Source organism: Lynx canadensis, chromosome X (assembly GCF_007474595.2).
Source record: "Lynx canadensis isolate LIC74 chromosome X, mLynCan4.pri.v2, whole genome shotgun sequence".
NCBI lineage: Eukaryota > Metazoa > Chordata > Mammalia > Carnivora > Felidae > Lynx > Lynx canadensis.
In genome coordinates this window covers 84,618,659-84,636,099 of record NC_044321.2, presented here as the reverse complement: position 1 = coordinate 84,636,099, position 17,441 = coordinate 84,618,659, and the positions used below count along the sequence as shown (strand labels likewise).

At 35.5% G+C, this 17,441-nt stretch overlaps 1 protein-coding gene across 1 annotated transcript in view; it reads right to left on the bottom strand.

Annotated features, from left to right (window-relative positions):
- The window catches only part of RNF128 (ring finger protein 128), a 63,174-nt gene that overhangs the window by 1,443 nt on the left and 44,290 nt on the right, over positions 1–17,441 (bottom strand). The window contains exons 3-6 of the mRNA XM_030306124.1: positions 12,856–12,927; positions 9,774–9,856; positions 8,302–8,398; positions 7,208–7,376 (exon numbers count right to left, since the gene is read on the bottom strand). Of these exons, the coding sequence (XP_030161984.1) occupies positions 7,208–7,376; positions 8,302–8,398; positions 9,774–9,856; positions 12,856–12,927 (421 nt within the window). The remainder of the gene's footprint in view (positions 1–7,207; positions 7,377–8,301; positions 8,399–9,773; positions 9,857–12,855; positions 12,928–17,441) is intronic.

Here is a 17,441-nt window from a genome sequence, read left to right as displayed (position 1 = left end):
AAGTTCTGTCTTCTGCTTTTCCATCCTTAAACCCGGCTTCACATTTCAATCACCTGGGTGCTTAAAAAATTACCTATACCTTTTCATATGCATAGACTTAAAACAAACAGGAAGGTAGAGAGAGTTCTTCAAATGGAGTACAAACAGTAACAGATGAGCATAATTATATAAAGAGGAAATATATAAACATCCTGAAAACAGTGGGGAAGAAAAGAACTAACCTAAGTAACTTTGGAAAGCAGTATTTTGACTATATCCTGTAAGGCTAAAAATAAAAAGGACTACATTAGTTAGTGAAATGTTGAGTTACAAACAAGGAAAGGGGAAAGCTAGAATAAACTCTGTGGTATTTGACTAGAATCAGGTGTATCAGTATTAAGTTCACTGTTTTTTCAGATAGATAGATATGTAGACGATACCCCCATAGCAATGAGCATACCTAGTGCCCAGATCTTGGTTCTGAAGTACTATTTTCCAAAAAAGCCCCTCCCCCCCCCAAAAAAGTGGCTGATTCTAGGGCGAGGGCAAGGAGAGCACAAGATTAACCCCTTGTAGCTTAGGGATCAGCAAACTATAGCCTGCAAGTCAAACCAATAGCTAAGAGTGGTTTTCACATTCTTAAAAGGTTGTAAGTCAAACACCCCCCCTCCTCACTGTGCCAAATACAGCAGAGACTCATGGCTTTCAAAGCCTAAAATATTTACTATCTGACTCTTTACAGAAAAAGTTTGCCAATCCCTGGCCTAGAACATCCTGTGGTACCAGAAAAGTAAGGAAGTGCTCAAAAAAAAAAAAAAAAAAATGAGGCATGTTGAAAGAACACAGGAGCCACCTTGAGAGAGTTCCCGATGACCAAATCTAGGAGAATCTAAGCAATTAATAATTCATGAGAATAATTTTACAAAATAAAAGAAATATCTATGAGTCCATACTATTATAAATGAATAATTGAATAAATAAATAAAGGATAACTGTTCCTTAAAATAGAAGCTTAATTAATGTAGAAAGAAGGATGGAAATAGAAAATTACCATTTGGCACACATTTCAGTAATAATTATTGCAAGGAAGAAGCATCAATTGCTAAAATTAGTGGGTAAAAAGCATGATGAGAAACAGAACATTTGCATAGTCTCTAAGTGTCTCCCTGTAAGATAATAATTACAAAGGGAAAAATAGTAACTTTAAAAGAAGCTTGGCAGACACTATCTTAACCAAGTAAGCAACATTAAAAACCATCAGTAATAAGATATGAACATCATGTGCCTCATTATATGAGGCAGAGAAGAGCACAATATTATTTCTCTGGTATTCTTGCCAGAAACAGACAGTGAACAATGAATTTAATCATTGGGAAATAACAGGTTCAAAGTGAGAGACATTCTACAAAATAACTGACCAGTAATTTTCAAAGTGTCAACATCATATATGACTGAGACTAAGGAACAACCACAGATTGGAGATGAAGATACGACCATTAAATGCAATGTGGACCACTCAACAAATTGGGTAGAAAAGGAACATATCCAAACATAATAAAGGCCATTTATGACAAACTCACACCTAACATCCTCAACAGTGAAAAGCTAAAAACAAAACCTTTTTCTCTAAAATCAGAAACAAGACAAGGGTACCTACTTCTACCACTTCTATTCAACATAGTACTAGAAATTGTAGCCAGAGCAATTAGTCAAGAAAAGAAAGGGCCTCAAAATCAGAAAGGAAGAAGTAAAATTATATCCACATGACATGACCTTATATAGAGAAAATGATTAAGACTCCACCAAAAGATTAGTAGAACTAATAAATGAATTCAGTAAAGCTGCAGGATACAAAATCAACATACAAAAACCAGTCACATTTCTATACACTAACAATGAAATATTTGAAAGAGAAATAAAACAATTCCGTTTATAATAGCATCAAAAACAATAAAATACTTAGGAATAAGTTTAACCAAGGAGGTAAAATATCTATACTGAAAACTTTGATGAAAGATATTGAAGAAAATACAAACAAATGGAAAGATATCCTAGGTTCATGAATTAGAAGAATATTGTTAAAATGTCCATATACCCCAAATCCATCTATAAATTCAATGCAATTCCTATCAAAATTCCAATGGCATTTTTCACAGAAATAACAATCCTAAAATGTATATGGAACTGCAAAGACCCTGGATATCCAAAGCAATTCTGAGAAAGAAGAACAAAGTTGGAGGCATCACACTTTCTGATTTCAAACTATACTACAAAGGTATAGTAACCAAAATAGTATACTGGCATAAAAACAGACACATAGACCAATGGAACAGAATTGAGGGCCCAGAAATAAACCAATGCACATGTAGTCACCTAATATTTGACAAGGGAGCCAAAAACACTCAATGGGGAAAAGCCAGTAAGTGGTGTTGGGTAAACTGGATATTCACATATGGTAGAATGAAAATGGACCCCTATCTTACACCACTCACAAAAATGAACTCTAAATGGGTTAAGGACTTAAACATAAGATCTGAAACCATAAAATCCCTAGAAGAAAACATATGGGAAAAGCTCTTTGACACTGGTCCTGGCAATGATTTTTTGTATAGGACACCAAAGCACAAATCAACAAGGGGAACTACATCAAACTAAAAAGCTTCTGCACAGCAAAAGAAACAATAGAGTGCAGAGGCAACTTACAGAATGGGAAACAATATATAATATCGTATTTATGTATTTGCATATCATATAAAGGATTAATATCTAAAATATATAAGAAACTCATACAATGTAGCAACAAACAACCCCCAAATAATCCAATTAAAATAGGCACTGAAAATAGAAACTGAATATATTTTCTTTTTTTTAAGGTTTATTTGAGAAAGAGAGAGAGAGAGAACACCAGCGAGGAAGGGACAGAGGACCCGAAGTGGGCTCTGTGCTGTTAGTACAGAGCCCAATGTGGGGCTCGATCTCATGAACCATGACATCATGACCTAAGCCAAAGTTGAATGCTTAACCAACTGAGCCACACTGGAGCCCCTGAATAGATCTATTCTCAAAGAGTATGTACAAATGGCCAACAGGTACATGAAAAGATGATCATTATCAGTAATCATCAGGGAAATGCAAATCAAAAACACTAATCACCTCATACTTGTTAGAATAGTTACTATCAAAAAGATAAGAGATAAGTGCTGGTAAGGATGTGGAGAAAGGGATCCCAGTGCACTGTTGGTGGGAATGTAAACTGGCACAGCCACTATGAAAACAGCATGGAGGTTCCTCAAAAAAATTAAAAGTATAAGTACCATATGATCCAGCAATTCCAGTTTGGGGTATATATCCAAAGGAAATGAAATCACAATCTTGAAGAGATATCTGTACCCCCATGTTCACTGCAGCATTATTCAAAATAACCAAGATATGGAAATATCCTAAGTATCAGCTGACAGATGAATGGATAAAGAAAATATGATACACACACACACACACACACACAGAGGAATATTATTCAGCCAAGAGAAAGAAGGATGGACCTTGAAGGCATTTATGCTAAATGAAGTAAGACACAGAAAAACAAATACTGCACAATGTCATTTATCTGTGGAGTCTTAAAAACTCAGAAACAGAGAGTAGAATGGTGGTTGCCAGGGGCTAGGAGCAGAGGAGATGGGGAAGTGTTGACCAAAGGGCACAAATGCTCAGCTATAAGATGAATAAGTTCTGGAGATCTAATATATGGCATCATATCTACAGTTAGCAATACTGTATTACATACTTCTAAAAGTTTATATATCATGCTATTTTAACCTTACATGTAGCTACCATCTGTCACCATACAATGTTATTACCACATCATTGACTATGTCCTTATACTGTGTCCTTTATTCCCATGACATATTCATTCCATAACTGGAAGCCTGGATCTCACACTCTCTTTCCTCCATTTTGCCCACCCCCCTGGCTTCTTCCCTATGGCAACCATCACTCTGTTTTCTGTATTTACAGGTCTGATTCTGCTTTTTGTTTGCTTATTCATTTTTTGTAGATTCCACATGAGTGAAATAATATGGTATTTGCCTTTCTTGGTCTGACTTACTTCATTTAGCATAATATCCTTTTGGTCCATCCTTGTCACAAATGGCATCATCTCATCCTTTTTTATAGCTGTGTAATATTCTATTTTATTATATATACCATATCTTCCTTATCCATTTGTCTATTAATGGACACTTAGGTTGCTTCTATATCCTGGCTATTGTAAATAATGCTGCAATAAATGTAAGGGTGCACATATCTTTTGAATTACTGTTTTTGTTTTCTTTGGGTAAATACCCAGTAGTGGAATTATTGGATATACCTGAAAGTTGCTAAGAGAGTAGATCTTAAATACTGTCACCAAACACACACACAAATTTGTAATTATGTGAGGTGGATTTGCTAACCAACCTTACTGTGGTAATCGTTTTGCAATATACAGGTGTGTCAAATCATGCTGTATACCTTAAACTTACACAATGTTATGTGTCAAATATATATCAATAAGTCTGGGGGAAAAAGAGTAAAGGGGAAATGCAATGTGGGATCCTGAGACAGAAAAAGGACATTAGTGGGTCAATGGGTGAAATTTGAGTAAGGTCTGTCATTTAGTTAATAACATTTTATCAGTTAATTTTCTGGTGTTAATAATTATATATGGTTATAGAAGGTGTTAACATTTGGAGAAGTTGGGCAAAGGGTATATGGGTATTATTTGTACTATTTCTGAAACACTTAGCCTGAAACTGTACCAAAATTTAAATTAAAAATTGAAAAACAAAACCTGTGCTTGGGCCCCACCCTTCATGGATTCTGATTTAACCATTCTGGTGTAATGTCCAGGCATCAGTGATATTTAAAGTTTCTCTGAGTGAGTTTTTTAAAAAATCTACTGATTTAAGTTAATTTATTTTGAGGGAGGGAGGGAGGGAGAGAGAGAGAGAGAGAGAGAGAGAGAGAGAGAGAGAAACAGTGCACAAACGTGGGGGAAGGGCAGAGAGAAAGGGAGAGAGAGAATCCCAAGCAGTCTGTATAGTACAGAGCCTGACGCGGGTCTCAAACCCACAGATTGTGAGATCATGACCTGAGCCATAGTCAAGAACAGGACGCTCAAACAACTGAGCCATCCAGGTGACCTCTGAATGATTTTAATGTGCAGTTAGGGTTAAGAACTAGGGCTTTATTTAGTGGTTCTCAAAGTGTGGTCCCTGGACCAGCAGCCTCAGTATCACCAGAAACAAAAATTCTCAGGCCCTATTCCAAACCCACTGAGTCAGAAACGGGTGGTGGTCCATCTGTTTTAACAAGCCCTCCAGGTGACTTGATGCATACTTTAGTTTTAAAACCAGTGCTCTAATAGAACTTAGTGCCACGATGGAACAAATGGACATGAACTAATCAACTATATGTTTGCAAAGTTATTTAAACCACTATCACCACATTAATAAGTGGCTGATAGGCAAGATACCCACACTAGTAATACATAATCATAGATAAAATTAAATCTATTCTATCTGGTCATTCATTCAACATTTGAGTATCTACTGTGTGCCAGGCTGTTCTAGGTGCTGGGTATATGACAGTGACTAATAAGACACTGTCCCTATCCAAATGTTTTAAAAGTTTTAATACAATTCAGTAAAATAAATGCAATGCCAGAAATTCTGTGAAAGCAGACGGCAGGGCCATACAGGTGAGCCAAAGGAGGCTTTTCAAAGGGGGGTAAGTTTTAAAGGAGGACCAGGAGTTAGACTGGGTTCCCCAATTTCTTGGGAGGAAGAAGAGTGAAAGGAATGGGCAGAGAGAAAACAGTGGCTCAAACTATGACTGTGGAATTAAGGTTGGAAATTAGGAGATGGATTACAGAAAAGGGATATTGAATCAATAAGAAAGAGGAGACGGAAGGATCTAGGGTCTCCCTAGTTTCTGGTTTGAGGCACCTGATTGGGTGTTACTACCATTTATCCAGATAAAGAATACAGGGGGAGGAATGTTGATCATCATTTCATTTGCTCGTCAAATTCTCTGCAAAAACCGTTCTGCTTACCACCTTGCCTCACAAGAAGAACAGAGCACACAGAGAAGTTGACTGGACCTTTTTAACAAGCCTAAATATAAACTGAATTATCCTGTACACTCTCCCTTATCATCACTGAATTCTATTATCACACAGTTGTGGAAACAAAAAATCACCTGGGGCAAATAGACAATGATTCTCTATTATAGGTAGAATAATCCACTATTAAGGTTCTTATGACTACTCTGTACTCCAAGAAATGTCTTAAGATTAGATTACAAGAAATACAAAGTGCACATTTTGCGTGATGGCACTGCTCTTGACATCTTCAGGAATGATGTCTATGGCACTGATAAGCCTACAGAGGATAAAGGTTTAAGTCATAGGAAGCTGAAACTTTGATTAATCATATTAACATTTCGTTTTCTTCTACTTTTAATGCCAGGATTAGGTTATTTCAAAATGAGGATTGAGAACCATCAAACCAACAAAAACCATGAAAAAGGTAGCAGTTAAAGAAAGAAAAAATAATTTGTATGAGGGTCTTCTCTTTCTAAGGGAAAAAAGTAACAAAATTCCCTAAAATTTCTCCACTGGACGGACATTACCAAGTTACAGTATTGATTCACGTGAATTTTGAAAATATATATTCAATTTTAGTTTCTATGGTTTGTTCATTTCATGGTAAATAATCAACAGGTGGCAGCACATATTCTTATACACAGTTTCTAATCTGTGCAAAACATGGGTTCCTGCGAAATCAAGCTTTTGTAAACTGAATTCTATTTTATCATTTCAGGACCCCTCTACCTTAATTTCTGATTGCTCCACAATAAACAACGGCTTCTAAAGTTTGAAGTTTCTCATCAGCCTCTGTAAGTTAATAGCCAATACTTAAATCCATCAGAGAGAAGCTATCCAATAAAAAATATTTTTATTCTGTGAATAATCCTGACGCATTTCATCTGTTTCAGAGACATTTGAATATGTGCATATTGAGTTAAAGTAGGGGTGTATCCTGTACTGCATCACTGTTACTAGAAAAAACCTGGAATGTATTTAATGAATGAAAGGAACAAACACTAAAAAGCAGGAGCACTCTGCCAGGAATATGATCCTCAATGGATCATTTGTGGGGCCCTCCTTGCCCCTCAGCATGGTGCTTACTTGCTGACTGCACGTGTTCTTCCAAAGGTGGCTCATCTGCTCCCTGAACAGAAGCATATCCAGACGATGCAGTCTCACTGCGATTATCCTCTTCGTGAGGAGAGGCACTATTTGATATTTCATTGGATACAGGGACTTGTAAAGACACTGGTCCATCTTCAACATCCGCCTTTGGAAAGCATTTGAACTAATTAAAAGACGCTCAGAGTACATGCTTTTCCCTGACATATCATTACAAAGTTTCTTCATAAGTGACTTATTAGAGCAATGCTTCTTAACCTTTTAAGCCTATAATCCCTTTTGATGATCACAAAAATCTCTTGCTGGCCCCAGCCAGAGCAGTTGGAGTAACTGGGTTCAAAATGGGATGAAAGAAGTTATAGGCAGATTGCCTTCACATCTGATGTTCATTTGGGTGATCCCAACACTTCATAATATAATGGCTGGTACAAGGTAGGTACTCCAAACAAAAAAACCCAGAAAACCACTCTGGGTCAAGTTCACCTCCAGCAGTTTCAAAAGGCAGTTTGCTGGCAAAACTCAAAGTCTGATGTTTAGTTAATAGTAATGACTCAATGTCAGTTTCTCACTTTTGACATATGTACCACAGTAATGCAAAATGTTAACAATAGTAAAAACTGGTGAGAGGTATCTGGGAACCCTCTGCATCGTCTTTGCAACTTTTCTGTAAATCTAAAATTATTCATAAATAACAACAACATCTCATGCTGTCCCCCAGGGGAACTCAGAATCGGTATCATCTATGTATCTTCTAAAGTCAAGAAACACAGATGCTCATTTAACTACAAGTTTGGTGGCTGTGCAATAATAAGAGAAAAAAATGCAACAGGTATCACAAGCCATCACTTAAAATTCTGACCAAATAATAAGAGGGAAGAAGAAGAAAAATGGAGGTGGTCCAAAATGGCACCTCACTGTCAATATGATGTAAAATAGGTCCAATTTTTGGTATAAATCACAAGTCTGGCGTGTTATGTAGCTAAAAATTAGGCATGTTATTTTCCTGAAGGCCCAGGTACATAAATAACTTAAGTTCCTTCACCTAAATAGTTAAATAGTTCAGCAATATTTACCTCAATTCCCAAAGCTTTGAGTATGTCACATTTGCACATGGGGCAAGTTCTGTGTTCTAACAGCCAAGGGTCAACACATGTCTTATGGAAAATATGGCTAGTGAAAGAAAAAAGACACATAATTTGGTTATCAGTTGTGAAATAGCAACAACACTTGGCCTAATATACTAACAGGTTACCCTATATTTTTATTTAGTTTTTCTAACAGATGACTTTTTTCTTTTAAACACACTATTACAGCATTAAAAACTATAAAGGAGCCACAGAAACAAAACTTGGAAATTTCATAATATAGAAGTTTTAAATATAAAAGCCTCATTACCTTAGTTTCAAAAAAAAAACCCGCTATTTTCAATACTTACTACTTCAAAACTGGCTAAGACATTACCTGACCTAAGACTTGTTCAGTATTTCAGATCGCTATTGTCTTGTCATTCCTTAACTATAAAAATGGCACAGTCATTCTCAATAATAAAGTATAGTACAGAGCACAAGATAATGCTGATACTTTAGGCCATGTGATAAGTTCTAAGAACATCACCATTTAATAGCTAAAAGAAAGAGTGTTAAGAACAGTTTCCAGGAGACGGATAATGAAAAACTAAACAATGAAGACTTCCAAACAGGTGCCCATTGAGATGAATTTTTTTCCTTCAACAGGACTATTAAAATGATTTTAAATTAAATAATCCAGTAAAATACACACACACACACACACTATGGTTATGGTGCTGGCTAGGTTCTTAGTTTTATATGGAACTGGTTTCTAAATTATACCAGATTGTGGAAACTTTATATAATTAGCCTTATACCTATTTCAATGATATTAAAATATAAAGCATTCACCTATATTTAAATGAAAATAAACGCTCTTTCCATACTTTGGCTATTGTTGATAGTGCTGCTATAAACATGGGGGTGCATGTGTCCCTTTGAAACAGCACACCTGTATCTCTTGGATAAATGCCTAGTAGTGCAATTGCTGGGTCCTAGGATAGTTCTATTTTTAATTTTTTGAAGACCCTCCATACTGTTTTCCAGAGATTAGTCAGTCAGAGAAAGACAAAAATCATATGACTTCACTCATATGAGGACTTTAAGAGACAAAACAGATGAACATAAGGGAAGGGAAACAAAAATAATATAAAAACAGGAGGGGGACAAAACAGAAGAGACTCATAAATAAGGAGAACAAACTGAGGGTTACTGGAGGGGTTGTGGGAAGGGGGATGGGCTAAATGGGTAAGAGGCATTAAGGAATCTACTCCTGAAATCATTGTTTCACTATATGCTAACTAATTTGGATATAAATTTTAAAAAATAAAAAATAAAATAAAAAAAATGAAAATGAATAAAAAATGAAAATAAACCAAATACCTCAATTTGGAAACATTCAAAATAGTTTCCCCCATTATAATCATTTCAATAAACCAGATATTTTTACTGATGATATAAAAGAAAATCAAACTTACTTGCAGGTTAAGATGCGCACCAAATCATTTGGTTTATATAGTTCAATACACACAGCACAACTATCTCCATCAGGACCAATTTCCTATGAGCAAATAGTTATTGTTACTCTGATGGATAAGAAAAAATACATTAAACTACAGAGCAAGATCACAATATATATGTATTTAAATTGCATAGATTCTTTCAAAAAGTGATTTAAAATTATTTAGACTTAATTGGAATCTAAAAATGGTCAAATTTATAGAAACAGTAGAAAAGTGGTTGCCAGGAGCTGGAGGATGGGGGAAATAGGGAGTAGATGGTAAAACGTGTACAAACTTTCAGATATAATACGAATAAGGTCTGAGGATCTAATGTAAAACATTGTGACTATCATTGATAACACTCTTATACAATTGAAATTTGAAAATAATTTAGACTTAAAAAAGGTAAGAAAATAGAGTCAACCAAAAGAGGAACAGTACAAAGAGAAACAGGTAGCAGTGATTTGAACAAATGCATGCTGTTAATTGGTGTTAGAATTCAAATGTCATTTGTACAAGTTCTAAAGCTATGCTCCCAATTTCAGAAAAATTAAGGTATAATTCACATGCAGCAAAATTCGCAGTTTTTAGTATAGAGTTTTGCAAGTGTGGACAAATATGCCGTCACTTAATCTTCACCACAATCAAGATATAGGATACTTCAATTACCCCAACAAATTCCTCTATATGTCTTTGTAATTAACTGCTACTTTCACTCAACCCCACCGTCTGGCAAACACATGGATTTTTCAGTTCCTATACTTTTTGCTTTTCTTGAGTGCCATATAAATGGAATCGTGTATTATACTGCCTTTTAATTTGGCTTCTTCCACTTAACACAATACATTTAAGACTCATGCATATTATTGTATCAATAGGGTCCTCCCCCACCACACACACACCCTTTTTTACTGCTAAATAGTATTCCATGATATGGATGTGCCACAGTTTAGTTATCCATTTACCATTTGAAGGACATTTGGGTTCTTTCCAGTTTTTGGTAAATATGAGTAAAGCAGCCATGAACAATTATGTGTAAATTTTTATTTGAACATGTTTTTTTCCCTCTAGGTTAACTATCTAGCAGTGAGATTGCTGGGTTCTTCAGAAAGGGTTATTTTTTACTTCATAAAGAACTGCCAAATTGTCTTCCAAACTAGCTATACATTGTATTCTTACCAGCAAATCCGTAAGAGTTCAGTTGTTCCACAACTGGCCAGTGCTTGGTTATTGTCAGGTGTACTAGTTTTGCCATTTTAATGAATGTGTTGTAGTACCTCATTATGATTTTAACTCACATTTGCCTAATGACTAATGATATTGAGCATCTTTTCATGTGCTTTTTTGCCATCCATATATTTTCTCTGGTAAATGTCTGTTTCACCATTTTTCAGTATGCTGTTTGTTTTCTTACTACTGACATTTGAGAGTTCTTTATATATTCTAGATATAGTCCCTTATCAGCCATGTAATTTGCAAATATTCTGTCTCAGTCTGTGACTTGTATGTTCATTCTCGTAACAATGTCAAAGAACAAAGGTTCTTTATTTTGACAAAGTTAGATTTCTTTCTTTTCTTTAATGGATTTGTTTTTGCTGTCTTATCTAAGTAATCTGTGCCTAGCCCAAGTCTTGAAGATATTTTTCTCCAAAGTTTTCTTCTAAGAATTTCATGGTTCTAGGTTTTATATTTAGGTCTGTGATCCATTTTGACTTAAATTTTACAGACAGTATGAAGTATGAATTGAGGTTCATGGTTTTTGCATAAAGATACCTAATCATTGCATATGGAGAGCCAACAATTGACTACCCTTGCTTCATTGAAGTGCCTTTGTAACTTTGTTGAAAATCAACTGACCATATACATGTGGGTCTTCTCCTGGACTCTCTTCTATTCCCTTGATCTAAAGGTCTAGCCTCTCTCCAATACCACACTATATTGTCTATTGTATCTTCAAAATAATTCTGAAAATTAGGGAAATGTGAGTCATCCAAATTTGTTCTTCATTATAACGACTGTTTTGGTTATTCTAGTTCTTTTGCTTTTCCATATAAACTTAGCACCAACTTGTCAATAAATACAAATGATCCCACTAGGATTCTGATTGGAAGTGCACTGAATCTATAGATTAGTTTGGGGGGATTTGACATCTTAACAACAGTGAGTCTTCTGACCCATGAATATGGCATATCTCTCCATTTTTTTGGTCCTTTGATTTCTTTCATTGGTGTTTTGCAGTTTTCAGCATATAGATCGTGTATGTATTTTGCAAGATTTATACCTAAGTACTTAATGGTCTGAGTGCTATTATAAATGGTAATTATTATTTCAATAAGCTCTATAGTTATTTTTATAGGTATCTTTGATATATGTTTTACACACCAATGGCAGTTTTAACTGTCCTAAATCTAAAACTGTTCAAGTAAAGTTGCACTGAGGAATTGTGTTAGTTCCCTGTTTTTGCTATAAAAAATTATCATAACTTAGTGTCTTAAAATAACACAAATTTATTTTTTTATTGTTCTGGAAATCAGAAGCCTAAAAGTCAATGTTTTGGCAGTGCCATGTACCTTCTGGAGGCTTCAGGGGGATAATCCATTTCCTCACCTTTTCTAGCTTCTAGAAGCTGGCTGTATTCCTTGGCTCATGACCCCTTTCTGGCATCACTATAACCTTCTTGCTTCCTTGGTCACATATTCTACTGTACTGCAGTCCAATCTCCCTTTTTCTTCCTCTCATAACAACACTGTGATTATGTTTAGGAGCTACCTGGATAATCCAGGATAATCTCCTCATCTCAAGATCCTTAACTTAATTTTATCTGCAAAGTCCTTTCTACCATATTAGGTAATATTTACAGGTTCCAAGGATTAAAACCTAGATATCTAAGGAAGCCACTGGTCATTACTCAGCCTACTTCAAGTATCAAATAGATTAAAAAAAGTCAATAAGATTTATAAATTCCAATGAAAAGCATACTTCGGAAGAACATTTTGTTTTAACAGTAACTTGGTAGCATTGCTTTAAAACAAACAGGATTTAAAAGTCATAAATGTACCTTGTCTCCTTGTTTCAGTGTACGCAGTTGAAGCCTTCCAATAGCTTTTTTAGCATCTGCCTTTAGTTGTCTCTGCAATATAAAAATCATATTAGAAAAAATATTTTTAAAAGAAATATGGTGAAAAAGGGAGAGAGGATTAATAAATATTTTTCAGGTACAATTATAAATAACATTTTTAATGATAATTTAATTATCCATAATAAATGTCCCACTTATCAGGCAGAATTTTCAAATTACTGAAACTTTTCACTTATGTTTCCCTACGTTCTTAAATAGTACCTTTGGATTACAATGACAAAACTACTATTGCAATAACCCAATGACAAAGCTACTATTGCAAATGGATTCAGATGTATGAATTTTCAAAGCACTTCCTATTTTCAACCTTAGAGTATCTTAAAATGCATCTTTTCCCATTTCTTTTTTGAATTGTGTCTTATTTGTAAAAAGTGTACAGGATTTGTATTCAAATGGACCTAGATTCAAAATATGACTTTGTCACTTACTAAATGAATAGTCCTGGACAGGTGACTGATTAAATCTTTAAACTTGTTTAATCACCTATACCATGCAGATAATACCAATCCTTACAGTGTTATTTGGTATTAGGGGGAAAATTGCTGTTTATAACCACTACTGCCTTATAAGAAGGGTAGAGTCTGATAAAGTAGTAGTAAGTCTTTCTTGTTTCACTGAACATATATGTACCTGAGTCTAGATATGAGAAAGCAAGCCCCAGACTCATTTAGGGACTAAGGACTAAAATATGCATACTTGGATCAGAAATGAAATTGGGAATTCAAGATGGTAGCATAGGAAGATCCTGAATTCACCTCCTCCCATAGACACAACAAATTAGTTGTATGACATATGGAATAATTTCCTTCAAAAAAGAGCTGAAAACTAAATAAAAAGAGCCCCCACAATAAAGGATAAAAGAGTAGCATCAAAATGGGTGAGACAGAGACATAGTCTCATCAAAAACGGACAAAACAAAACACAACAAAACAAAACCCACCCCAGATACAGTGATCCACAATTGAGAGGAATCTCAAACATACGGAACTTTTCCCTAAGAAGCAAGGGGTCTATGCTTCACATCAGGCACCCCAGCCCCTAGATCTTGCATAGGCAAGACAAGCCCCCAAAGTGCCTGGCTTTGAAAACCAACAGGGATTAGTTTCAGGAAAACCATTAAAATAGAGAACAGAGAACCCTCTCTCAAAGGGCTCAATGCACAGACTCACTTACCATTTGAACCATTGTAAAAATACCAGCTTTAAGTGTGTGCCAGAGAGCCAGAAAATTTGTTGGGACTCTATCTGAGGATGGAGACACTGGCAAGTGCCATTTTTGATAACTCACTCTAACTTGCTAATGCTGGTACTGGCAGTGACATTTTAGAACTCTTCCTCTAACCTGTTGGTGCTAGATGGTACACCCCACTGAGGGCCCTGCCCACCCCCATGCCAGAGCTGTGGCCCCACCAAAGCAAGCAGTAATGCCCAGCTCACACAGGCATCGTCCCTCGAGCCTGGTGGAGGTGGCCAGGGGGATAGCACTGCTGAGCTCTATGCTACACAAGATCACTCCATCAAGTCTGGGAAAGGTAGTTGATTTGCATAATACAGAGAAATAAATACAGAACATCAGGCAAAATGAGAGGAATATGTTCTAAATGAAAGAACAAGGTCCAGGAACCCCAGAGAGTTCCAAATAAGACAAACACAAAGAGATACACACCAAAAACAAAACCAAAACCAAAACCACTATAATTAACATGGTAAAAATTAAAGAGAGAATCTTAAAAGAGGCAAGAGAATAACCAACTTGCTACCTACAGGGGAAGCCCCATAAGTCTACGAGCAGATTTTTCACCAGAAACTTTGCAGGCCAGAAGGGAGTGGTATGACATATTCAAGTGCTGGAAGCAAAAAAAATTTCCAAGCAAGAATTCTCTACCCAGCAAGGTTATCATTCAGAATTGAAGGGGAGATTAAGAGTTTCTTAGATAAGTAAAAACAGAACAAGTTTGTCAACCATTAAATCAGCCTTACAAGAAATGTTAAAGGGACTTCTTTAAGCTGAAAAGAAATGGCACTAATCAATAGAAAATTTACGAAAGTAATAATCTCTCTGGAAAAGGTAAGTACATGGTAAAGAGAACGGATTAATCACTTATAAAACAAGTATAAGATTAACAGACAATAGTAAATTTAAGACTATAGTAATTATTTAAGGGTTGCATAGAACAAAAAGATGTAGAATGTGACAAAGACATAAAATGGGGGGGGACTAAAAATGTGAAGTTTTGAAATGTGTTCAAATTTAAGTTCCTATCAACTTAAAACCTACCATTATATACACATTATGTTACATACAAACATCATGGTTACCACAAGGCAAAAACTTTAGTAAATACACTAAATAAGAAAGAAACCTAGGGGCACCTGCGTGGCTCAGTTGGTTGAGTGTCCAGCTCTTGATTTAGGCTCAGGTCATGATCTCATGGTTTGTGAGATCAAGCCCTGTGTCCAGCTCTGTGCTGACAGCACGAAGCCTGCTTGGGATCTCTCTGCCCCTCCCACACTTGTGTGCTCTCTTCCCTTCTCTAAACAAACAAACATTTTTTTTAAAAAGAAAGAAAGAAATTTAAATATAACACTAAAGAAGCCCTTAAACCACAAGGGAAGAGAAAAAGAAGAAAGAGAAGAAACTACAAAAAAGCCAGAAAACAAGTAACAAAATGTCAATAAGTCAATATCTATCAATAATTACTTTAAATGTAAAACGGACTAGATTCTAAAATCAAAAGGTACAGAGTGGGTGAGTGGATAAAAAAAAGACCCAACTTTACACTACCTACAAGAGACTCACGTCAAAAGTAAAGAGACTGAAGGTGAAGGGACAGAGAAAGATATTCCATGCAAATGGAAATGAAAAGAAAGATGGTGTAGCTATACTCATACCAGACAAAACAGACTTTAAAACAAAGACTGTAAAAAAGACAAAGAAGGACATTACGTAAAGGGGCCAATCCAGCTAGAAGATATAACATTTACAAATATATATGTGTATATATATATATATATATATATATATATATATACACACACACCCATCACAGAAGCACCAGCATATATAAAGCAAGTATTAACAGACCTAAAAGGAGAAATTGACAGCAATACAATAACAGTAGAGGACATTAACACTCCATATACATCACTGTATAGATCATCCAGAGAGAAAATCAATATAGAAACATCAGCCTTAAACAACACATCAGACCAGATGGGCTTGATAGATATATACAGAACATTCCATCCAAAAGCAGCAGAATATACATTCTTGTCAAGTGCACATGAAACATTCTCCAAGATAAATTACATGTTGTATCACAAAACAAGTCTAAAATTCAAGAAGATTGAAGTCATATCAAGCATCTTTTCCAACCATAATGGTTATAAAACTAGAAATCAATTAAAGAAAAGTGGAGGGGCGCCTGGGTGGCTCAGCTGGTTAAGCGTCTGACTTTGGCTTGGGTCATGATCTCACGGTTCATGAGTTCAAGCCCCACGTCGGGCTCTGTGCTGACAGCTCGGAGCCCGGAGCCTGCTTGGGATTCCGTGTCTCGCTCTCTCTCTGCCCCTCCCCTGCTCACACTCTGTCTGTCTGTCTGTCTCTCTCTCACAAATAAACATTTAAAAAAATGGAAAAAACACAAAAATGTAGAAATGAAACATACTACTGAACAACCAATGAGTCACTAAAAAAAAAAAATCAAAGAAAAAACATACCTAGAGACAAATGGAAACAGAAATACAACATACCAAAACCTATGTGATGCAACAAAAGCAGTTCTAAGAGGGAAATTCACGGTAATATAGGCCTACTTCAAGAAACAAGAAAAATCTTAAATAAACAATATAACTTTAAACCTTAAAGAAACTAGGGAAAAAAAGGAACAAAGACTAAAATTAATAGAAGGAAGGAAATAATAAAGATCACAGTGGAAATAAATGAAACAGAGACTAAAAAGATAGTAGAAAAGATCAATAAAACTAATAAAACTTTTCAGAGACGTTTCTCTGAAAAGATAAACAAAACTGATAAATATTTAGCTACGCAACCAAGAAAAAAAGAGAGAGGGCTCAAGTAAATAAAATCAGAAATGAAAGAATTTACAACTGATACCACAGAAATACAAAGGATCATAAGAACTACTACAATTATATGCCAGAAAGTTGGGAAAACCTAGAAGAAATGGATAAATTCCAAGTAACACACAACCTTCGAAGTCTGATTATGAAGAAAATAGAAAACCTGAACAGACCAATTCTCTAGTAAGGAGATTAAATCAGTAATCAAAAACCTCCCAACAAACAAAAGGACAGGACCAGATGATTTCACTGGTGAATTCGACCAAACATTCAAAGAATATTTAATACTTATGCTTCTCAAACTCTTTCAAAAATTGAAGAGAAAGGAACACTTCCAAACTCATTTTACGAGACCAGCATTACCCTGATACCAAAACCAGACAAGGATACCACATAGAAAATTACAGGCCGATATCTTTGATG